This window comes from Lissotriton helveticus, chromosome 12, assembly GCF_964261635.1.
Source record: "Lissotriton helveticus chromosome 12, aLisHel1.1, whole genome shotgun sequence".
NCBI classification, from domain to species: Eukaryota; Metazoa; Chordata; class Amphibia; order Caudata; family Salamandridae; genus Lissotriton; species Lissotriton helveticus.
The window spans coordinates 268,182,446-268,207,621 of NC_136073.1; the positions used below are offsets into that span (position 1 = coordinate 268,182,446).

The following is a 25,176-nucleotide window of genomic DNA, read 5'->3' on the forward strand; positions in this document are numbered from 1 at the left end:
AGGACCCCAGTTCTACTGCTCTCTCTGTAAAATGGATTCCATGTACCCTAGGTACATATCTAATTGGATACTGAGTCACCTTATCAGTCCCTGTACAGTGTACCTTAGGTACCCAGGGCATAGGTGTAACCAGGGCCTACCAGGGGCTGCAGCATGTATTATGCCACCCCTGGCTGGCCATCCAGATCTGACACAACTGGCTGCACGACAGCTGGGGCAAGGTGGTGTAATCACCCTTTGCTTTAGATATAGTATACCTATATCTAACCCTAAAAATGGACACACAGATCTCCTATCAGTCACTCCTATGGCAGGCCTTAACAATCCTGAAGGCAGAGTGCTTGGAATCGTGTGAGATAGTGCTCTGGCATGAGCTGAGCCTGTCTGCGGCTTTCGGGATCCATCCCTTAGCCGTTTCCATGATATCGCATACCATATACTCTTAAGTGCATTATAATCCTCGCGGTTATATGCCAACTCTGGTATCGCTTTATCAAAACATGTCGAGTAAGGTGTCATACGAATTGGAATACTAACCCCTCGCCAATTCTGGCGACGGGGTTAGCATTCCACCCTTCTAGAGGGACACGACATGTATGTAACCTGTAACCCCGGTTAAAGTTAGACAGAGCCTTAGCTCCACAAAATGGATGCTGCCACCGAGACACAAGTCTGCCCTCCTGCTGCTGGGAGTCCTCCCAGCCCAGGAGGCAAGGACAACGGGTTTCCTGCCAGGGGCGGTGCCAGCACCGTCCCAGACAGGATTTTGTGTATCCTAGGTAGGCAGGGCTTTAGAGGAAGGTGACTGCAAGTGGCACCCCGGTGCTCACTGTGCATAGGCCGGCTGAAACCAGTTCCAGGGGCACTCCAGCCCCTGGCCTGGGGAAAGCCCGCCAAAGGAGAGGGGTGTAACCACCCCCCTCCTGGTCCCACCCATAGGGCAGGACTTAGTCGCGTGCCAGCCCCTTTTTTTGCAGGATAAAGGTAGGAACTGGCCCCCTTCCAAATTAGATCATCTTTGAATCCTGAAACTACTTTCTGCAAGAAGGAACTCAAGACTCTTCTGAAGATTTCTCCCTTGTGACTAAGGAGTAGTCACCCTGCAGCAGCAGGCACCAACCAAGTATCGCGGTTTGTTGCCAGTCTCTCCTTCGGATCAAGACTGCTCCAGCACGACGAGAACTGGCTTCCCTGGCACCTCTGACCTCAACCTACATCATCAGCCCAGCTGTGATCGTGGGTGCGACGAGACCTCGAGGGACCGGCCATCTTCAGAACTGCACGACGCTTGTCCAGCACGACTCCCGAGTGACCCTTGACTGAGTGCTTTGGGGTAAGAGAAGCCCCGACCCTGAGCAGCTCCAGCACCGAAGTTCAGCCCCCCTGCATCCACGAGATCTGCGTGGGGCCCTTCTGCTCTTTGCTGCCAACCGCGTTGTCCAGGTCGCTTGCCCGTTGGCTAGTGGCCCTCTCACGACGCTCCACGACGACAACCACTGCTGGTCTGGTTGCTCCAGACTAGCCCTTGCTCCCCTCCAAAAGAGGAGCACCCTGGACCCTCCTGGTCCACTCAAGACACCATTTTAGGTCCACCGCGTGGGCCTTGCATTTGCCAAGACTTGTTGCCCAATCCTGGGTCCAGCGACGTCGACAGCAAGAACCTTCGTGGGACAGCTCGCACCTCCATCCTGGTCGCCGACAACGCCTCCTGGTCCGAGAGACTGCAGAGCCCAGCAGCGCCCACTCACCTGGCTGAGGTGACTTCGTCCGGTGCCATCCTGGTGCCCACTCAAATCACTGGCTAGTGATTCAGAACTTGGTCCCCTCTGCTTACAGGTTTCTTCTTCCCTGATCCAGGCTTGGATCACTCCGAACTTTCTTCACTGGCCGCCTGCCAGCAACTCTTTCTTCAGGCTCCTGGATCTTCAACGAGGGTTTCCGACGCAACTTCAACCCTATGCAGCCGCAGCCCCTGGGCTAGGTAACCTGAGTACTCCGGTGCTCCAGCATAGTCCAACACCCTAAGTGTTCGGATCCACTCTTGTTTTCGACCCACCTAGTCGGGTTCGCCCGAGGACAGTAACTTTGTGACTACTAGCCTCCATAGACTTTTTCCCGCCTTACGCGTGAGAGTTCCCACTCTGCACACGACGTCCACAGGCCTCCTGCAACTAATCTAAGTGTTTAGCATTGTAGGACTAGCGTTTCTAAAGTCTATGAGAATAGTTACGTACCTGCTAGTAGTTCGCATTCCACTTTTGTAATATATGGTTTTTCGTGCCCCTAGGGCATTTGTGTAAATTGTGCAACTTAAAGTATTTTCTTAAGAGTTTTGTTATGTGCTTAGCTCCCTGACTCATAAAGAGTTCAGGGTAGTCTTGTTATAAATAAATATCTGTTTATTTTCATAACAACTTGTGTGGTGTCCTTTCACTTGGTGTTCAAGGGGTAATGTGATGGTAAAACAGCTGGCTTAACACGCCCTCTAGAGTCTTAGCCTTAGACTGCTCGTATCCATGCTACTAGGATAGCTGGTCTATAAGGTTGACTTACAACCAATCATCAATAAGGGTTGTTTGGACTGATACATAGTGATCACTAGAATAGTGAGCACTGCATATCAGGCCAACTTCTCACAGATGTGACACCTTATCATGTGGTGATAAAGAAAGCTGCAAATTTATTGAACATTTCTCTACCATCTGCAGAGTTTAAATCTAATCTGCTCACAGAGGTCCTTCACTCTCCTTCTTCAGTGACTGAACCTTTATTACCTTTTAATGATGCCTTAAAGGAACCAATTTTAGAAATTTGGAAAAATCCTGTATCAGCTCCTGCTGTATCTAGAGCTGTGGCTAGGAGATATAGGGCAGCTCCTGAGGACCCGGAATTTTTAACATCTCATCCTCTACCGGAGAGTTTGGTGGTGCAGGCTGCCTGTTCCAAGAGATCTACAGGTGCGTTTCCGCAGGTTCCAGCGGAAAAGGAGTCTAGAAAGCAGGATCAGGCTGCTAAGAAGGTCTTTTCCTCGGCCAGTATGGCTTTAAAATCCACAAATGCAACCTGCTTAATGGGACGTTATATCCATGCTCTTATGGACACTGTGAAACAATTGGTGCCCAAGATACCTGAAGAGAATAGGAAAGACTTTCAGGAAGTTATTTCTGATACGCAAGCTGCAGCAAGACAGGTTATCCAAAGTGGATTGGACACGACTGATTCTGTGGCGAGGATCATGGGTTCTTCTGTTGCGACAAGGAGAGCCGCATGGCTTAAATCTAGTGAGTTTTCCACTGATGTCCAAGCTGCACTGATGGATCTTCCTTTTGATGGGTCTGGATTGTTTGGGAAGAAGGCAGACACTGCATTGGAACGCTTTAAGGATAGCAGAGCAACAGCAAAGTCGTTGGGTCTTCAGACCAGGGGCACTTTTGCAAGACGCTCAAGAGGATTTGGCAGATCTTCTTTTCGAAACTATAAATCGACCCAACAGCAGCCACAGCAGCAGCAGAACACTTTGTACAGAGCTTATAGAGGCAAACAAAGGGCCCGAGCTCAGCCCGTAATGTTTCCTCCTCTTCCTCCTCTTCCCCATCCCAGCCCCCAGCCACAGCAGCAAAGCAGCCCTAGATCCACCATTCTGGATCATGTGGGCCCAGTGGGGGGCCGGCTTACCCATTTTCTACAAGATTGGGAATTGATAACATCGGATCTTTGGGTTCTCAGTCTTGTGGAGAATGGGTATGCGCTTCCTTTCCAGGAGTTCCCTCCCAATTACCCTCCTTGCCAAGGCTATTGTTCGGAGGACCACCTGGTTCTCCTGCAGGAAGAAGTCCTGGCTTTATTCCGAAAAGGTGCGATAGAGGTGGTTCCAGAGCAGGAAAGGGGTCAGGGGTGCTACTCCCGGTATTTCCTGATCCCCAAGAAGGATGGCAGGTTACGGCCAATCCTGGATCTCAGGATCTTGAATCTTTACCTGAAACAGGAAAAGTTCAAGATGCTCACTCTTGCACAGGTTCTTCAAGCGCTGCTGGAAGAAGATTGGATGGTGTCGATAGACTTGCAAGATGCGTATTTTCATATTCCCATCTTGAAGTCGCCCAGAAAGTATCTCCGTTTTACGGTTGGGTCGCAACATTACCAGTCTGCGGTCCTTCCGTTTGGTCTTACTACTGCGCCTCGAGTCTTCACCAAGGTAATGGCGGTGGTGGCAGCACATCTCAGGAGGTCGGGGATACATGTGTTCCCGTATCTGGACGACTGGTTGATAAAAGCGGAGTCGCCGGAGAAGGTGCTCCATCATCTGCAAGAGACAACTCAGTTGTTACACAGGTTGGGTTTTTCGATGAATGTACCCAAGTCTCACCTGGTGCCCTCACAGCGCAACCTGTTCATAGGTGCTGTACTGGACACAACTGTATGTCGTGCATTCCCTCCACCTCAAAGGATTCACGACATACAGGAAATGATTCCTTTGTTCTGCAATGGAGCGGTCGTTCCAGTCCTGAAGGTTCTTCGTCTGCTCGGTCTGTTGGCTTCTTGCATTCTATTGGTCAACCATGCACGCTAGCACATGAGGGCGCTCCAGTGGTGCCTCCGCAGACAGTGGTATCAGCACAACGGAGATCTCAGGGAGTCAGTGAGGATCTCCAGAGAAACTGCAGCGGATCTGTCTTGGTGGAGCGTGGAAGGCAATCTGTCGCAAGGAAAGCCTTTTCAACTTCCTCCATCGGTGGCCACGGTAATAACGGATGCATCCACTCTAGGGTGCGGTGCTCATCTGGGGGACCTGGAGGTCAAGGGTCTTTGGTCTCCAGAGGAAAGGTTGCTTCACATCAACCTTCTGGAATTACGGGCTATACATCTGGCGCTCAAGGCCTTCCTCCCTTCCCTTCGCGGTCGGTCGATTCAAGTCCTGACGGACAACACGACCGCGATGTGGTATGTCAACAAGCAGGGAGGGGTGGGGTCGCAGTGTCTCTGCAAAGAGGCTCTGCGTTTCTGGTCCTGGGTTCAGGACCACCAGATTTGTCTGATGGCAAATCATCTGGCCGGAGTTCTAAACGTGCGAGCGGACAGTCTCAGTCGGCAGTTCTCTGCCGACCACGAGTGGAGGCTCCATCCGGAGGTGGTTCACGACATCTTTCTGATGTGGGGGACTCCTCGGGTGGACCTGTTCGCCACTCGCGAGAATGCTCACTGCCTGTCATTCTGTAGTCTCCAGTATCCGATGCAAGGAGCCTTGGAGGACGCGTTTCAGTTGAGTTGGAACTCACAACTCCTTTACGCGTTTCCTCCCATACCTTTGATTCCTCGGGTTCTGAGGAAAATTCGCCAAGACCGGGCCCAAGTTATATTGATCGCCCCGGATTGGCCTAGAAGGGTGTGGTACTCAGACCTTCTCCACCTCTCCTCTCACCCGCCGCTCCGTCTCCCTCACAGGGCAGACCTCCTCTCTCAGATGGAGGGGCAGGTTCTACACCCCCACCTCCAGACCTTACACCTTCATGCCTGGAGATTGAACGGGGCAACCTGAGTTCTTTTTCTCTCCCGCCTGATGTGGTGGATGTCATCCTGTCAGCCAGGCGTGACTCCACTAAGTCCATCTATTCTTATAGGTGGTCAAAATTTGTCACTTGGTGTGGGGAGAAATCTATAGACCCTTTGAGAGCCCATTTGTCTGATGTTCTCCAGTTTGCCCTTTCTCTGGCGCAACAGGGTCTTGCCGTTGCTACAGTGAAGGGCTATCTTTTAGCGCTGTCGGCATTTCTCTGTTTGCCTGATCAGCCTTCTCTTTTCAAATCTCCTGTGGTTTTGAGATTTTTTAAGGGCCTTACAAATAAGTTCCCTCCTACTCCTTTTATTGTTCCTCATTGGGATTTGAATCTTGTGTTGACCTATTTGATGGGTTCTCCCTTCGAACCCTTGCACAAGTGTCCCTTGAGACTTCTTTCTTTTAAAACGGTCTTCTTGGTTGCAATCACCTCGGCAAGGAGGGTGAGTGAGCTTCAAGCTCTTAGTTTCAAGCCTCCATTCTTGTCCATTCATGCTGAAAGAATGGTTCTCAGGACCAGGGCTGCTTTTCTGCCTAAGGTGGTAACTCCCTTCCATCTAGGACAGTCCATTACCCTTCCTACCTTCTATCCTCCCCCACACCCTTCCAAGGAGGAGGAGAGGCTTCATCGCTTGGACCCAAAGAGAGCTGTTAGTTTCTATCTTGATAGGACTAAAGACTTTCGTATTGACTATCAGCTCTTCGTGGGTTTTGCTGGCTGCAAGAAGGGCAGAGCGGTGCACAAGCGCACACTTTCCAGATGGATAATCTTGTGCATCAAGATTTGCTACTCTCTGGCGCGTAAGGACCCTTCTGAGGGTATTAGAGCACATTCAACTAGGGAAAAGTCTGCAACTTCTGCTTTGTCTAGAGGTGTTCCAGTTGAGGACATTTGCAGAGCGGCGACTTGGGCCTCCCTCCACACTTTTGCGAAGCATTACTGCTTGGATACCGAGGTGAGGAGGGACGGTCATTTCGCGCGTTCTGTCCTCCAAGATTTCCTGGTATAGCGGAGTGGACACCCTCCTCCAGGAGTGGGGATTGCTGTGGGACTCTATTCACAAGGTGAGGAATCCACACGGCAGATGTATCTATCAGAAGAACAAGTTACTTACCTTCGGTAACACTTTTTCTGGTAGATACTATATCTGCCTGTGGATTCCTCACTGACCCACCCGCCTCCCCGTTGTCCACTCTTCTATACCAGTGTTTCTGTTATATATTTATTTTGTTGTAAAATGTTTTATTGCATTTGCTTCACACTGTGTGTGTTACCTTGATATGGGTACTGCGTATACTGTGTATATGTCTACTGTCATTGGTCCGTCTGTGTGCCTCGAAGGCACGGAAAAAAGGGCGGAACTGATGTCATCACGCCGGCGTGGGCCTATTGTAGGCGTCGGTGACGTCAGCGGAGTCGCGAGCGATGCCGTGCCTCTGTGACGTCCGAGTCCACGTCGGCGCGAAGCTACAAAAAGAATTTCTGAATGTTGCTGACGCAAGGGGATATTCACAGAGTGAGGAATCCACAGGCAGATATAGTATCTACCAGAAAAAGCGTTACCGAAGGTAAGTAACTTGTTCGTCGGGGGGAGACTCCAGCAGTTCCTGCCAGTCTGGGAAGGCATTACCACAGACAGGTGGGTGAGGCAGCTTATACAACACGGTTATTGTCTATATCTAACCTCCGCTCCACCCAACATATCCCCAAGGCACCGTCCTATGTCCGCAGAACACATGCACTTATTGCAGCAGGAAGTCGTATCCATGCTGCAAAAAGGGGCCATAGAACTCGTGCCTTTAGACCAACAGGGTACAGGGGTGTATTCACTGTACTTCTTAATCCCAAAGAAAGACGGGTCTCTCAGGCCCATTCTAGACCTCAGACCCTTGAACCACTACATCCTATCAGAACACTTTCACATGCTCACCTTACAGCAAGTTCTGCCATTGCTCAGTCAGGGAGACTTCCTAGCAACCCTAGATCTGAAGGATGCATATTTCCACATTCCCATTCACCCCAGTCACAGGAAATATCTCAGGTTCACCATCAACAACCAGCATTACCAGTTCGAGTTCCTACATTTCAGGGTCACTACAGCCCCCAGAGTGTTTACAAAGTGCTTAGCGACAGTGGCCGCGCATCTTCGGAGACAACACATCCATGTCTATCCGTATCTGAACGACTGGCTTGTCCAAGCAAAATCAGCCCAGCAGTGTGCCAGCCACATGTCCCGCACAATTCACCTCTTACACAGTCTAGGATTATCACTGAATTACCAAAAGTCTCATCTTCAACCCGCACCTGTACAACAGTACTTAGGCGCAGTAATAAACATCCTCACTGCCACAGCGCAGGCAAACTCAGCAAGAGTCAACAGCATGCGGGTGCTGATTCAAAAATTCAGGCCGCAACACTCACTCCCAGCGCAAGTGCTCATGCAACTAATAGGCATGATTGCCTCCTGCATCTTTATAGTCCCTCACGCAAGGCTACACATGCGTCCGCTTCAGGAATGCTTGGCACGACAGTGGAACCAGGCTTAAGGGCAGCTAAAAGACCTAGTGTTGGTGACCAGTCGCGCATACAACTCTCTGCATTGGTGGAACACACAAAACCTTTGCAGGGGGCGACCATTCCAAGAGCCTGTACCACAGATAGTCCTGACGACGGACGCATCTCTCCAGGGCTGGGGAGCGCATGTCCTCCATTATACAGTGCAGGGACTATGGACACCGCAACAGCAGAAGATGCACATCAACCTACTAGAACTGATGGCAATCTTCATGGCGATGAAGGCATTCAAGTTGCATCTCTGCAACAAGGTCGTGCTGATCCGGACGGAGAACATGACTGCGATGTATTACATCCAAAAGCAGGGAGGGACACACTCTGCACAATTGTAACACCTAGCACAGTGCATGTGGAAGTGGGCCATTCAAAGGAACATGTTCCTCATGGCGGAACACCTCCCAGGCAAGGACAACCAGATGGCGGACCTGCTCAGCAGACACAGCCATCAGATGCACGAGTGGGAGATACATCCCTCAGTGGGGTCATCCAGAGATAGACCTCTTCGCCACACACGAAAACGCAAAATGCCGCACCTTCGCCGCCAGGTTTCCACACCCGCAGTCTCAGGGCAATGCGATATGGATGAACTGGTCGAACAGATTTGCGTACGCCTTTCCTCCAGCACCACTCATACCGCTGGTAGCACGCAAACTGAGGCAACACTCCATGACGCTCATCCTGGTTGCTCCAACGTGGGCACGGCAGGCATGGTACACCACGTTCCTGGAACTTTCCGTGGTTCCCCACCAGCGCCTAAGACTCACACCCAGTCTCCTCACTCAGAGCCATGGAGACATTCAGCACCCTGATCCGCAGCAGTTGAGCCTTGCAATATGGCTCCTGAGGTCATAGAGTTTGGCTACCTAAACCTGCCTCCTGACTGTATGGACATCATAAAGGAGGCTAGGCGACCTACCACCAGGGCCTGCTACGCAGCAAAATGGAAGCGTTTTGTTATCTATTGCTCCAATAATAGCATAAATCCACTTGATGCTTCCACGCAAAGCATCATATGTTATTTGCTGCACCTATACAGGTGTAATCTAGCGTATAGTTCCATCAGGATACATTTCGCTGCAATAGCGACTTATCTTCAAAATAGACAGCACCTATCCCTTTTCAGAGTACCAGCCATTAAAGCTTTTTTGGAGGGACTGAAAAGGGTCATTCCTCCAAGACACCCGCCCTCGCCGGTCTGGAACCTCAACATAGTCCTCACCAGGCTCATGGGCCCACCATTTGAACCTCTCCACTCTTGCGAGATACAATTTCTCACATGGAAAGTGGCCTCGCTACAACGAGTTAGCGAGCTGCAAGCCCTCACTATTCAGGAGCCTTTCATTCAAATTCATGCTAATAGGGTTGTGCTACGCACCAACCCCAAGTTTATGCCCAATGTTGTGTCACAGTTCCACATTAACCAAACTATTGAACTACCTGTATTCTTCCCAAATCCTGATTCAGTGGCAGACAGAGCACTGCACACACTTGATGTTAAAAGGGCTCTCCTGTATTACATAGACAGGACTAAAGACTTCAGGAAAACTAAACAACTGTTCGTTGCCTTCTCTCCACAGCACAAAGGCAACCCAATCTCTAAATCAGGTATACCCCGATGGATTGATAAGTGCATCCAGATCTGTTATCAAAAAGCTAAACGCACGTTAACAGTTCCCCCAAGAGCGCATTCCACACGCAAATTAGGGGCATCCATGGCTTTCCTAGGTAACATTCCTCTAGAGGACATATGTAGAGCAGCTACATGGTCCACCATTCACACATTCACCAAACACTACTGCGTGGATGTACACTCAAAACAGCAAGCTGCTGTAGGTCAGGCTGTTCTCAGAACTCTGTTTCAGACTGATGCAGCTGGCACGGGCAACCGCCGCTAAGGAGGGTACTACTATTTATTCTATGCATAGATATAAATTCAGCAGCCCACATGCCTCGAACGGAATATGCTACTTACCAGTATGCATCTGTTCTTGGCATGTAGGACTGCTGACATTTATATCGTTGCGTCTCTGGTCCTGGACTCAGGACCATCAGATTTACTTGATAGCAAATCATCTGGCCGGAGTGCTGAACGTACATGCGGACGGTCTTAGTCGACATTTCTCCGCCGACCACGAGTGGAGGCTTCATCCGGAGGTAGTTAAACAAATCTTCCGGACATGGGGAACTCCTCGGGTGGACCTGTTTGCCACTCTAAAGAACACGCACTACCTGTTATTCTGCAGTCTCCAGTTTCCGAGGCAGGGAGCGTTGGGGGACGCGTTTCAGTTAAGTTGGAGTTTGCAACTCCTTTACGCGTTTCCTCCTTGATTCCTCAGGTTCAGAGGAAGATTTGCCAAGATCTGGCCCAAGTTATATTGATCACCCCGGATTGGCCAAGAAGGGTGTGGTACACGGACCTACTTCACCTCTCATCGCACCCTCCGCTCCGTCTCCCTCTCAGGGCAGATCTCCTCTTTAAGATGGAGGGGCAGGTTCTACACCCCCACCTCCAGAGCTTGCACCTTCATGCCTGGAGATTGAACGGGGCAACCTGAATTCTTTTTCTCTCCCACCTGATGTGGTGGATGTTATTTTATCGGCCAGGCGACACTCCACCAAGTCTGCCTACTCCTATAGATGGTCGAAATTTGTTAGATGCTATGGAGAGAAATCTATTGATCCTCTGAAAGTACATCTTTCTGATGTTCCTAGTTTTTCACTTCACTTGGCTCAGCAGGGTTGTGCTGTGGCCACTGTTAAAGGATATTTGTCGGCATTTCTTTGTTTGCCCAATCTGCCTACTCTTTTTAAGTCTCCAATAGTCTTAAGGTTCATAAAGGGGCTTACTAACATGTTTCCGCCCACTCCTTTTATTATGCCCCAGTGGGATTTAAATCTGGTGTTAATTTTTTTAAAGGGTTCCATGTTTGAACCTATGCATAGTTGTCCTTTCAGACGTCTGACATTCAAAACAGATTTTCTAGTGGCAATCACCTCGGCTAGGAGGGTGAGTGAGCTTAAGGCTTTGAGTTTAAAGCCTCCTTTTCTGACCATATATGCTGAAAGGATGGTTCTCAGGACCAGGGTTGCTTTTCTGCCTAAGGTGGTAACTCCCTTCCATATAGGACAGTTCATTGCCCTCCCTACTTTCTATCCTCCCCCTCACCCTTCCAACAAGGAGAGGCTTCATCGTTTAGATCCAAAGAGGGCGATTAGCTTCTATTTGGTTAGAACAAAGAACTTTTGTCAAGATGATCATCTCTTTGTTGGATATGCTGGTTGTATGAAGGGCAAGGCAGTGCACAAGTGCACTTTATCTAGAAGGATCATCTTGTACATCAAGATATGCTACTCCCTGGCTGGTAAGGAGCCTCCTGTAGGCATTAGAGCACATTCCACCAGGGCTAAGGGGTGTTCCTGTATTGGACATCTGTAAAGCTGCAACTTGGGCCTCCTTCCACACTTTCGCGAAGCATTACTGCTTGGATTCCGAAGTGAGGAGGGACGGCCATTTTGAGTGCTCTGTTTTGCAAGACTTTTTGGTATAGGAGGGTGGACACCCTCCTCCGGGGATTGAACTGCTGTGGGATTCTATTCATAAGGTGAGGAATCCACAGGCAGATGTATCCATCAGAAGAACAAGTTACTTGCCTTCTGTAACGCTTTTTCTGGTGGATACAGTATCTGCCTGTGGATTCCTCACTGACCCACCGCCTCCCCGTTGTCCTCCCTGTAGGAGAGTAGGTTTGCTTCCAATGTTCACCCCCACTTTTTGCTCTGATCCACTGGTTTTTCGACGCTATTGTGGCTGTGGGCCTGCTAATCAGACCCACAGCCCAGCTGTTCTCTCTCTAAATTCATACCATGTACTTTAGGGCAGAATTGTAATTGTGCACCTTAACGTATGCTTATTAAGTTACTTGTTCTGTATCTCGAACTCTGACCTCATAAATAGTGCAGAGGGGTTGTGTTAGAAATAAATACATATATATTTTATATATACCTTGTGTGGTGTCCTTTCATCTGGTATTCAAGGGGTTATTATTGGTAAAACAATTGGCTTCACATGCTCTCTGAAGTTTTAGCCTAAGACTGCTTTGTCCATGCTACCACTAGGATAGCTGGTCTATAAGGTTGACTTTACAACCATCGCCATAAGGGTTGTTTGGACTGATACAGGGTGCCCACTAGAATAGTGGACATCACATATCAGGCCAACTTCTCACACACCCTTTTATACCTTAAAAGAGGTATTGATTAATATGGTTGTTTCTTATTGAAATGTATATTGCCTCTGTTTGTCCTTGTTAGGTTTATAGGAAATGTTACTTTCTTTGATTTCCTATTTCACTTTACACTGTGTGTATTTGTGTGAATACTGTTTACTATGTACACATTGTCTCTATGGTTGGTCTGCCCGTTTTGCCTCGGTGGCACAGAAAAAATGGGTGAAACTGACATCATCACGCTGAAGTGGTCCTCTTATGGCTCCGGTGATGTTATGTGGAACCACGTGCGGAGCCATTGCATTGTGACAACCTCGTCGGCGCGGAGAGCTAGGAAAAATTCCCGCGGGAATGCTGGTGCAGGGGATATTCATAAGGTGTGGATTTCACACGCAGATACTGTATCCACCAGAAAAAGCGTTGCCGAAGGTAAGTAACTTGTTCAGTAGGCACATTTTTACACCCTTTGGCTTGTCCTTTCTTAGTTGCCTTAAGAAGGACAGAGCACATCCTCTCGTTGCTGAATGACTTAGTCTCTCTAGATGCTATTCAGACGTTTCAATTGGAATGTAGGATCTAGTTGCAAATAAACACCTCCTATCAGTTATCTTCACCAATTAATGATAGCTCTGGAGACAAGTTATTCACAGTTTTCAACTTGAACCTTGTGTAATCCTGTCACCCTCCATTTTATGTTCAACTTAACATGTCTGTGTGGCCCCTCAATACCCTATGAAATCACTACTGTTTCTATGAAAAATCTATATCATGGTTTTACTTCTGAGCTTCACCAGCTTCAGTTTCATGGTATTCCCCTTTTTTGTGGAATGCCAGTGTTTGAGATTCATATACTTTTTAGAGGGGGGTGACTGGGTATTTTTCCTGAGGGAACTGTCTGAGCTGCCCTTAGTAGGATGCAGGTCTGAAGTTGCATTTCTTAGCTCCACCATGTAAAATTTGGGGACCTGCTTCAGAACTGTTTAGGAGCAGCCAAGTAGATATTGGCAAAATATTGTTACGGGAGAGTAGCCTAGGCTGTATTATGGACTTAGATAGATGGCTCTTTTCTATCCAACAGTCCTATGCTCCTGCATCCATAATCATGGGAAGAGGTTAATAAAAATCATATTTACACACATGATTTCCCTTTCTTGAATAAAATCCTACAAACTGGGTGCTTTTCATTATTGGGGTTAGATATGATTTACCTTATTTTTTAAAAACAACATTTTGACATATAGTTTACAAATATGCAAATAGTTCAAAGCCATAAGCATGATTTAGAGGATACATAAGTTGGTCATATTGGGGAGAGCTGCAGGAGTATGGTTTTGATGTTTGTCACAGACGTGGTGATGGATGCATCGAACATGGATGGGATATGAAGAAACTACGTTTTAACTGTACGGTCTGGTTCCAACATTTTTATTCCGTACCTAAATGGTACTAAAGTGCAAAGAAAAACAAATGGTAGAATTGTTATTGAGAATGCTGGATTTGAAAACTTATGATGGTGGACTATGCGCCTGATGGCAGACTTTTCACTATTGCAAATTAAGTGTTAGCGGTGGTAATCTTGCTTTTCAAAGTGTGCAACCATGCAAAAGCTAGTGAACAGCACCTAGATAGAAAGTGTTAAATTTGGTGTATTTCTCTTGCAGATAGTGTCCTGCCCGGAAACGGGCATGTTTACTCTTTAAAAAATTTTAAAAGGCAGGAGTAAGTGGCTCTCGAGGGTGGGAAAGGGAAGGGAACACATCTGTATTCCATGGAGTGCAGAGGAAGGATGAACTCATTATGCAAGCTCATGGTTATGAATTTGCTTTCCTTATAGAATCTTGTGAGGTTGGTGCTACTTTCTCATGCTTACTAAAAATATCCTATGTGTAACTGCGTCTGTTTCCACAGCTCAGGAACTAGCACACCATGAGGAGAAAGTGCTTCTGGCAGAGAGCACGCTGCAAACCACTCAGGGCCAGCTGAGTGACCGCATTGCAGAGGTGGTGCGACACGAGCAGTCTGTCCGCAAGTTGGAGTCCGAGTTGCGCACACTGCGAGAAAGAGCATGCAGTAGTGATGAAGAACTGGAGCAGTGCAGGTATGGAAAAGAGACTGGCAGCACATTGTCCTTCAATAGACACTGGACCTAAAACTTCTAGTTCGAGGCATGTGGGCTGCTGAATTTATATCTGTGCATAGATCGCCGCCTAGTGTTGGGTCCGGATGATTGCACTTTGTTGTCTTGGAAGAGTCTTCGAAGTATCACGAGATAGGTGACTCCTCCCCTAGACTACAGTGCGCATGGGCATCCTCTCCATCCTCAGATTGTTTTTTTCCGCCGTTGGGTTCGGATGCTAACTCCATAACTCCAACTTCGGAATCGAAAACAAAACTTTCTAAAGGCCAAAAGGCCTTCGACTTCGACGGTATTGTTCTCGCTCGGTACCTCTCTACTCGATTCAGCTTTCCATCTTCCATCGGTAGTCGACGCGGGCCGTTGGGCCTTTTCGACACCACGTGAGCCGACCGTCGATGGAAAGAAGCCCGTTTAAAAGGTGCCCACAATGCCGCTCCAAGTTCACACATACTGACAAACACTCAGTATGCAACAAGTGCCTTTCCCCAGACCATAGGGAGGAAATCTGCCCGGCCTGCGCCCAGTTTTGGTCGAAGAAAACAATACGGATCCGACGGGCCGCTAGGCAAGAAATGCAGCGACATGCACCAGAACCGGACAACATCTTCGATGATGACCAGGACCTACCGGACGCTCAAGACTCGGACCTAGAGATCGTCACCGTCGAGGACTACTCTGACTCCGATGACAAGATCCCGCCGGGGCAAATTGTGAGTACACAGCCCCGACACCAATAAGCCCGTTACCAAAGGCTCCGGTCGAGGCATCGCCAAAAGGCCTTAGCCAAGATCATAAAAAACTTTCGCCAGCCCCGCCGTCCGGCTCGGCTCCGAAATCGAAACCGAAACCTTCAGAGACCCCAGGGCCCAGTAACACCATCCCGAGGAAGGTTCCAGAGCCTAAAAAGGTCTTCGACCCGAAGGGCGTCGAACCAAAAAAGGCCATACAGCCAAAAGGCGTTGAGCCAAAAAAGACTGTCGACCACAAGAAGGCCGCTCACCCAAGAGGCGTCAACCCCAAAGAGGTAGTCGAACCGAACAGGGGCACGCAGCCTAAAGGCGCCGAACCGAAGAAGGTCGCCGACCCGAATAAGACTACCGCTCCAAAATCCATCGACCCGACAAAGGTCGCGGACAAAAAGGGAGCCGTACAGAAGTCCGTAGCACGGCCGGAAAAAGCTGTCGACCCAAAGGTAAGTGCTCCGAAGACACCAGTCGATCCGAAGAAGAAAGTCGACTCGGAAAAGGACACTCATCTCAAAAAGCCTACGGAGCACAAAAAACGTGTTGACCCGAAAGCTCCAGTCCACCCCGAATCACTCGTCGACCCTGAACAAGGGACCGAGCCGAAAAAAAACAGGAAAACACCAAAAGTCGTCGAAAAAGAAAGTGTTACCGACCCAAAAAGGTCTAACACCCAACCCAGGACAGTATGGGAAGAGCTCTTCCACCCAGATCCATCAGACGACCAAGCTAAAATATACATCAATCCAGACACTGGTAAAGTTACCATCCTGCACAGAAAGAAGAGGCCTTTGGACTCTGGCTCACATTCCCCTATTCCATTAAAGAAAAAGGACTTTGGGCCTTCTCCCTCTAGACCCTTCATTCCTTTTCAGCCTATCATGCCTACTACACCCTTTAATCCTTAAATTGCTCACTCTCCTTCTCACCACGGGGACAATGAGTTTAACATGGGGAATGAGCCACAACCTCTGTATGATTTCCCACAAGATCCTCAACCACAAGGGGAACCATGGCAGGAGCCAACAGACCCTTACAACACCCACCCCATCCCTGATGTACCCTCTTATCCTACTAAGCCGTCACCTACAGATGACACCGTAGTCTTCAATCAACTCTTAGACAGGGCAGCACAATTCCACAATGTAGATATGCATAATGACCCTGTTGAGGAAGACTTCTTATTTGACACCTTCCCCACTTCAGAAAAAAGTGTTAGAACACTTCCCATGTTAAAAGGAGTTCTGAAACATGCACCTGACATATTTAAGGATATAGCCAGGGCACGAGTAATCAACCCCAAAATAGAAAAGAAGTATAGGGCAGCTCCTACAGACCCTACTTACATCAGGGGACAGTTACCACTAGACTCACTGGTAGTGGCCAATGCACGTAAACGGGCCAACTCCCAAACAACAGGGGAAGCACCTCCCCCTGATTAAGAGTCAAAAATACTGGAAGTATCAGGCAAAAGGGTAGCAGCACAAGCCTCCAACTCATGGAGGATTGCTAATACACAAGCCCTACTGGCTCGTTACGACAGGGCGCATTATGATCAACTCGAAAGCCTAATGCAACACCTGCCTGAGCCCTTTAAAGCACAAGCTAATAACCTCATACAAGAGGGAACATTTATAACAAATGCCTCCATCAAATGCGCGCTTGACGCAGCAGACACCGCAGCTAGGTCAATTAACACTAGCGTCTTATTACGCAGCCATGCATGGCTGCGTATTTCCGGTTTTAAGAATGAGGTGCAGTCCACCATTCTTAACCAACATGTCAATCAAGATTTTCTATTTGGCCCTGCTGTCGACACCATTTTGGATAAAATGAAAAAAGACACAGAAACCGCAAAATCAATGGGGGCATTGCAATTTCAACAACACAGAGGCTCCCTTCGGCGCTCCTCATACAGGGCAACCACACGAGGAAATACCTCGCAAACATATGCCTCATACAAAAGTAACACACAAGGTTCCTTCACCAAGAACACAAACAGAGGAGGTTATAGGGGCAACAGTAATAAGGGAAGAGGACGTGGAGGCAATAACACCAGAGCCTCCACTGCCACAAAACAGTGACTTCATTACGCTGCCTCCAGACCACATAACACCGGTCGGAGGCAGACTCCAACAGTTCCTACCTGTCTGGCACGCAATTACCACGGACAGGTGGGTGAGAAAAGTTATCCAGTTTGGTTATTGCCTAGAACTGACTTCTACACCACCAAACATATCACCCAGACATCGTCCTATGTCCACGGAACACATCACCCTGCTCCAACAAGAGGTGAAATGCATGCTGGAAAAAGGGGCCATAGAGCAAGTCCCTTTCCACCAGCAAGGGACAGGAGTATACTCCCTATACTTCCTTATTCCCAAGAAGGACGGCTCCCTCAGGCCAATATTGGACCTCAGGCCCCTAAATCAATATATACTATCTGAACACTTCCATATGATCACACTACAGCAAGTGCTCCCGTTGCTCCAACAAGGAGATTTCCTAGCAACACTGGACCTCAAGGATGCGTATTTTCACATACCCATCCATCCAGCCCACAGAAAATACCTCAAGTTCATAATAGAAGGTCAACACTACCAATTCAAGGTTTTGCCCTTCGGGGTTACCACGGCTCCAAGAGTGTTTACAAAGTGCTTAGCGACAGTGGCAGCACATCTCAGAAGGCAACACATCCATGTGTACCCCTATCTGGACGATTGGCTAATACAAGCAAAATCGTACCAACAGTGCGCAGCATACACACCTCAAACACTTCAGTTGCTACAAAGTCTAGGGTTTTCTATCAACTACCCAAAATCGCATCTGCAACCATCCCACGCACAGCAGTACCCGGGAGCCACTATAAATACCTCAGTGGCAAAAGCATATCCAAACTCAGCAAGGATAGCCAGCATGCAGATACTCATTCGTAAATTCCTGCCACAACACACTCTGCCAGCTCGAGTCTTTATGCAGCTCATCGGCATGATTGCCTCCTGCATATTCATTGTCCCCCATGCCAGACTTCAAATGCACCCATTACAAGAATGCCTAGCACGGCAATGGAACCAGACTCGAGGACAACTAAAAGACCTAGTGTTGGTAGACAGTCGCGCTCACAACTCTCTGCAGTGGTGGAACCCACAAAACCTTTCCAAGGGGCGACTGTTCCAAGAGCCGGTTCCACAAATAGTACTAACAGCGGACGCATCACTGACAGGCTGGGGAGCCCATCTCCTTCAATACACAGTACAAGGGCTCTGGACAAACGAACAGAAAAAGCTACATATCAACCAACTAGAATTGCTAGCGATATTCCTAGCCCTGAAAGCATTTCAGAAGTACTTGTACAGCAAGACGGTGTTGATCCGGACGGACAACATGACCGCAATGTACTATATCCAGAAACAGGAGGAACACACTCTCCACAGCTGTCCCATCTGGCACAAAACATATGGAAGTGGGCGATTCCCCAAAACATTTTTCTCCTAGCAGAACACCTTCCAGGGAAGGACAATCAAATTGCCGACCTGCTCAGCAGGCACAGCCAACAACTACACGAATGGGAGATTCACCCCCAAGTTCTCCAGCCATTCTTCGAAGAGTGGGGTCACCCAGAGGTAGACTTGTTTGCCACAAAAGAAAACTCCAAATGCCAGTACTTTGCCGCCAGGTTCCCACATTTGTTGTCACAGTGCAATGCGATATGGATGAACTGGTCAGGCAGATTTGCGTACCCTTTTCCCCCAGCACCGCTGATCCCGCTGGTGGCACGCAAACTGCGGCAACACTCACTCACACTAATCCTAGTTGCTCCCACATGGGCGAGACAACCGTGGTACACAACGTTCCTAGAACTTTCAGTAGTTCCTCATCAAAGTCTGTGCCTTGCTCCCCATCTTCTAACTCAGAACCATGGAGAAATCAGACACCCAGATCCCAATCAGATGAACCTAGCGATCTGGCTCCTGAGGTCTTAGAGTTCGGGTACCTTAACTTGCCCCCAGACTGCAGGAACATCATTAGGGAGGCAAGACGAACAACCACACGAGCGTGCTGTGCAGCTAAATGGAAGAGATTTGTTATTTACTGCAATAATAACCAAATCAACCCATTAGACGCTTCCATACAAAACATTATATGTTACCTGCTGCATTTACAAAGATGTAACTTAGCATACTCTTCTATACGACTACATCTCGCTGCTATAGCAGCATACCTTCAAAACAGGCAACACCTTTCACTGTTTAGAGTACCAGCAATCAAAACCTTCATGGAGGATTTAAAAAGGGTGATCCCTCCCTCCCCAGTCTGGAATCTAAATATAGTACTTACCAGACTTATGGGCCCTCCTTTCGAACCTCTACACTCATGCAAACTACAATTCTTAACATGGAAGGTTGCATTCTTGGTTGCCATTACCTCACTCAGAAGAGTGAGCGAATTACAAGCATTAACAATCCAAGAACCTTTCATGCAAGTACATGCCAACAGGGTGGTTCTTAGAACCAACCCTAAGTTCATGCCTAAGGTTGTATCCAATATCCATATCAACCAGTCAATAGAACTGCCAGTATTCTTTCAAAATCCACAGCCAGTAGCTTAGAGAGCCCTACACACATTAGATGTGAAAAGACCCCTACTTTATTACATAGACAGAACTAAATCATTTAGGAAGACAAAACAACTATTTGTTGCTTTTGCACCACAACACAAAGGAAACCCTATTTCAAAGTCAGGAATAGCCAGATGGATAGTTAAATGCATTCAAATATGTTATCAAAAGGCAAAACGCACTTTAACCGTCCCCCCAAGAGCGCACACTACAAGAAAAATGGGGGCATCCATGGCTTTCCTAGGAAATATTCCTCTTGAAGACATCTGTAAGGCAGCCACATGGACCACCATACACACTTTCACAAAACACTACTGCGTAGACGTGCAAGCAAAACAGCAAGCTGCTGTAGGCCAGGCTGTCCTCAAAACTCTTTTTCAAACTGCTGCAGCTGGCACAGGTAACCACCGCTAGAGGAGATACTGCTATACAGTCTATGCACAGATATGAATTTAGCAGCCCACATGCCTCGAACGGAATATGCTACTTACCAGTATGCATCTGTTCTTGGCATGTAGGGCTGCTGACATTCATATTGCCCGCCCTCCTCCCCGGGGCCTGTCGCAGCTGCAGAATTGGCATGACCATCTCTTACTTTCCTATCTCCATCTCTGCCACAATGGCGAAAAATAATCTGAGGATGGAGAGGATGCCCATGCGCACTGTAGTCTAGGGGAGGAGTCACCTATCTCGTGATACTTCGAAGACTCTTCCAAGACAACAAAGTGCAATCATCCGGACCCAACACTAGGCGGCGATCTATGCACAGATATGAATGTCAGCAGCCCTACATGCCAAGAACAGATGCATACTGGTAAGTAGCATATTCCTTCTGAGCCGTGGTGATGTGGAAAGGCTTGAAATGTATCCCTCTTTTTTAATGTTTTCCAGACACAGTAAAATATTGTGATATTCGGTTCTGATATTGGAAAATACTGAGCTTCCCAGAAATGTTTATATGTAATCTGCTTGAGATTGTGAAGCATTTATACAGGTTTATTATGTACTTTTACATAGAAAAAGAGGGATCAGTGCCAGTTGTGGCCCCTGATATTACAGGTCATTGATCTCATGTGACACAGATATTGGAGGTCATTGACAATTTAGCACAAACATTTCAGAGTCTGAGATTTTGATAAAAATGCTACAGGTCACTGCGAGAATCTGGCATGAATACTTTATAGGTGGTGTAGCTAAAGATCTTAAAACTAACTGAGGCGTCACCTAATGGCTCTAGCTCCAACTCTGGAAATCAATGCGAGGATCATTATGCTGATAGTTAATATGGGACTTAATCCAGACATTGGTTAAGATAGATACATGTGTAAGTTTTATTTTTGTAGTAGTGCTGTCTTTGAGAGCACCCACTGTTCCTTTTTAGGTCTCGCTAGCATAGGCTGTGCACATGCGCAGTCTCCCTGGCGAGATTTAATGTTTCTTAGTAGCGAGGGTAAACCCCGCCCCTCTTCTCCATTGGCTGGCTTCCTAAACGGCGGCCAGCCATTGGAGAAGAGGTTTCAGTGATGTCATTTTTTCCATCTAAGCCCCGTCTTTTTCGGTTTGAGGGGCGTGTTTTTTCGTTTCTTTCTCATTCTTTTCCATTGGCTGAAATGTAACAACAACAGTCAAAAACACGCCCGTTGTTTATATTCCAGCCAATGGAGAAAAGGGGAGAAAGAAAAACACGCCCCCCAGACTGAAAAGGACGGGGCGTTTCTCAGTCTCTTTCGTGTTTGACCTCGGAGAAACATGCTGGTGTTCATGGCGTGGTCTGACCGGTGTCCGTGTAGGTGCATGCCGGGCCGCCAACCTGGAGACCAACGTGGAGGAGCTCTGGGTGGAAGGTAAGATGTGACCCTTGTTTTTGTAGCCACTCTCCTCCCCGACATAGCCGTGCTCCCCCTTAAACTCAGCAGGCAGTGTTAGTGGGCTCCAGGCCTACAAAGGACCTCCACGCGCTCGGAAGGGGTTGATTGGCAGCTGAGGTTTGGTGTGCTCGGGGCTCCCTTTTAATGCTTGTTATATAACTCATTGTGAGTTACTGGGAACAACCTCTAACTAGTGATGAGAATAGAAAGTGTTCATGCCTGTTAACATTAAACAACAGCTCACAGGTGGTACAGAGTTTGCTGCTTTGTCAGTCCTGACCCCTCTTACTCTCTATATGTGTTTTTGATTCATTTTCCAGTTTGCGACTCATGTATATGTGTATGAGCCAGAATTGGCTACAAGTTGTTTGTTTGGAAAATGTTTGCTCTGTTGTGCTATTTTTAAGGTTTTATAATTTTTTTTCTTTTTGCTGTATTCTGTCTTGCACCACCTTTCTGTCATTTAGGAGCTCCGTCATTATTCATGCCATTATTGAGCTGCTTTCCTCTATGCATACAGTGAAAACATTTATGTCCATTTTGTGCAGGTAATGCATCAGTCATGTCTGAGTCTGTTTCTGATGATTAATGACACTAGTGTCCGGCTTGAAATGCAGGTCACTGTCTAATTTTGTCATAAACACCAAATTGTACTTGTGGGTAAGACACACCTACTGCAAACCTTACTTCTGCAATCAGCAAATTTATTTAATAATTGTAGAAAATCTGTGCTACTCCAGTACTGGAACTTTCATAGATTCACATGGTTGAATCATTCCCCGTCATCGAGATGGGAATTCCCGGTACATCAGAAAAGCAATTCTAAACCAATACAAAGCAGAAACTAAGCCTAGGCCCATTTTAATCTATATCTCTTGTTTTGTAAAAGAGACCAAAAGTAATTCTTAAACCAATCAGGACCCTTCACCATCTAGAACACCCATGATAGAACCTTAGACCTTCAGATTTTCTACCACACATTGTGCCAGGGAGTCTCCTCTGAGCTCTGCTCAGTTTTCTCTTCTTCATAGTGAATTTAGAAAGAGTTCTTGGCTTCATTTTAGCATTCTACAACTACAGGATTCATCTTCAACACTGGTTTGTCAATGTTCTGGTATAATTTTGTCGGAAAAGGACTAAAAGGGTCTCTATTCGAAGAAAAGGCTTTATACTGATGACCCTCATGAAGACTGTATCTAATAGAGACGACTAGCCGCAGATTCCTTCACATAGAATAATCCCCAGGCGTGAGACTGGATCCGGAAACTTTTTTGCCACAGCATCCCTGCGCGCCGGGGGGCGGGGTGAAATCACGCGAATCCGCCCTGACGTCGTTGGCGTATGTAACATCAGCGAGGTCACATAAGACCCGCCCCGGCATGCCCACGTCATTTTTTTCCTTTTCCGCGTGCACGCGGATCCAGTCCTTGCTACGGGCCTGTTTAGGGCCCTTTTTTATTCCATTTCTTTTTGGTGGAACAGTGTGCGAATGCCTTCGGGCTTAAAAACTTGCACGTTTTGTCGGCGTCTTATGTCGGTGACGGACCCTCACCTCATTTGTATGTGGTGTTTGGGGGAGGATCATGGCACCACTGATTGTGCGGCGTGCCAACAGTTGAAGCGGAAGTCGCGGCAGGAGCGCCGCATGAAACTTCTCTCCAGGTCGACGTCCTCCCCTCGGTCTGCTTCGGCGGACGGCTTCAGATACGTCCATAGTAGTCGTCCTCGCCCTTCTCCGATGTCACGTGAGCGTCGCTCCCCGGTGGATAAGTGTCGCAGTTTGTCCCCGGGGGCTGGTTTCCGGCCTTCCGGGGGCGTGGACTCTCCCCGGGTGATGCAGCCCCACGTGTCATCCTATCCGCCATTTCCCAGTGTTGGGGTGTCGAGAGTCCAAATGGAGACATACGCGGCGGCTTTGCAGGCCTCGCTGTAGAAGTAGGACGTGGTTGCTACCCCCACTACTTTCTGGTTCCCAAGAAGGGCAAAGGGGGCCTGCACCCTATCTTGGACCTCCGGAGCGTCAACGGCTTCCTTCGGAAGGAGAAGTTCAAGATGCTGACTTTAGCTCAGGTCCTGGCTGCCCTGGACCCTGGAGACTGGATGGTTGCGTTGGACTTGCAGGACGCATATTTCCACATCCCCGTCCTGCTTGCCCACCGGCGCTCCCTGTGGTTCACGGTAGGCCACAAGCACTTTCAGTTTACTGTGCTCCCCTTTGGCGTCACCAGCGCCCCTCGGGTGTTCATGAAAGTGATGGCGGTGGTCGTAGCTCATCTGCGTGGATTATCGGTTCCAGTCTTCCTCTATCTCGAAGACTAGTTGTTGAAGGCGGGCTTGAACTAGACAGTCGTCTCCCACCTCCAGACTACGGCCGATCTCCTGCACTCGCTGGGGTTCTCCATCAAGTCACACCTGAGTGTCAGGTTCCCCACAAGTACCTGTTTCTCGTGGAGAGTTCTCGCAGAGACATCACGAGCTATCGCCCCCACACCCACTCTACCCTACTCTGAATAAGGAACAAGCCAGGATAAGGATGGGAGTGAGGATGGTAGCCAAGAATAAAGGATCAGGATAGTGTCGGGTGGGGAATGGCGGACGTCCCTCTGCTTGGATGGACCTTGGGCACAAGCTGGACAGGAAGACAAGTGAACACTGGTTACCAACAATAACTAAACCGGCAACCACTCACAAACATACACTCATGTGGGAAACCGCTTACCTCCTATGAAGCCATAGCTGCTTGCTACCATCCAAAGAAAAGGAACTGAAAGGTTTTGTAAAGATACAAGCACGCCTGCGTTGTATGCCAAAGAAACCCAAAGGCGCTCCTGCACTATGTACAAAAGATAGTCATGAAAGGCTTCTGTACTGCATGCCAAAGAAACCCAGAAGCACACCTGCGCTAAGGTACAAAGGAAATGACAAAGCGCTTCTGCGCTATTGAACAAGAAACCCCCAAAAGCGCTCCTGCGCTAAGTACAAGAGAGAAAATAAGTACTCCTGCGCTATAGAATAATATCCCCAGAAACGCTCCTGCACAAAATGCCCAAGTAGCGTAACCTCCAATGTACCTGAGGAGACAGAGCCAAGAAGCTGAATGGCACTCCTGCGCGGCTGGCAAAACGATCCGGGAGAAACAGCGGCTGAAGCGGGGAACAGGTCACCGATGCAAGCGCTCCTGCGCGGTCGGGGACGTATCTCGGCAAAAAGGAAACAGGCAGCCGTAAGGAATACGAAGCGCCGATACCGGGGGAAGCCGCATCTGATAAGCGGTCTTCCCCAGAAGCGCTGATGACGCAACAGTACTTCCGGCCATAGGCTGCACCGCTAATGTGCCGAGGCCGGAAGTGAGGAAAGCTGCGTCCCACGCGAGTGAAGGCACACACACTGGCAACAGGTAAGCGGAAGGGGGGGGCGCCAGGAACCATGACACTGAGTCCCTCTCATAGCTCCTC

General features: G+C 48.4%; 1 protein-coding gene across 8 annotated transcripts in view; it reads left to right on the forward strand.

Annotated features, from left to right (window-relative positions):
- PMFBP1 (polyamine modulated factor 1 binding protein 1) overlaps nucleotides 1-25,176 on the forward strand; it is a 2,317,386-nt gene that overhangs the window by 1,391,619 nt on the left and 900,591 nt on the right. For all 8 annotated transcript variants that reach the window (XM_078668626.1, XM_078668631.1, XM_078668625.1 and 5 more), the window contains one exon: nucleotides 14,264-14,453. In XM_078668626.1, the coding sequence (XP_078524752.1) occupies nucleotides 14,264-14,453 (190 nt within the window). The remainder of the gene's footprint in view (nucleotides 1-14,263; nucleotides 14,454-25,176) is intronic.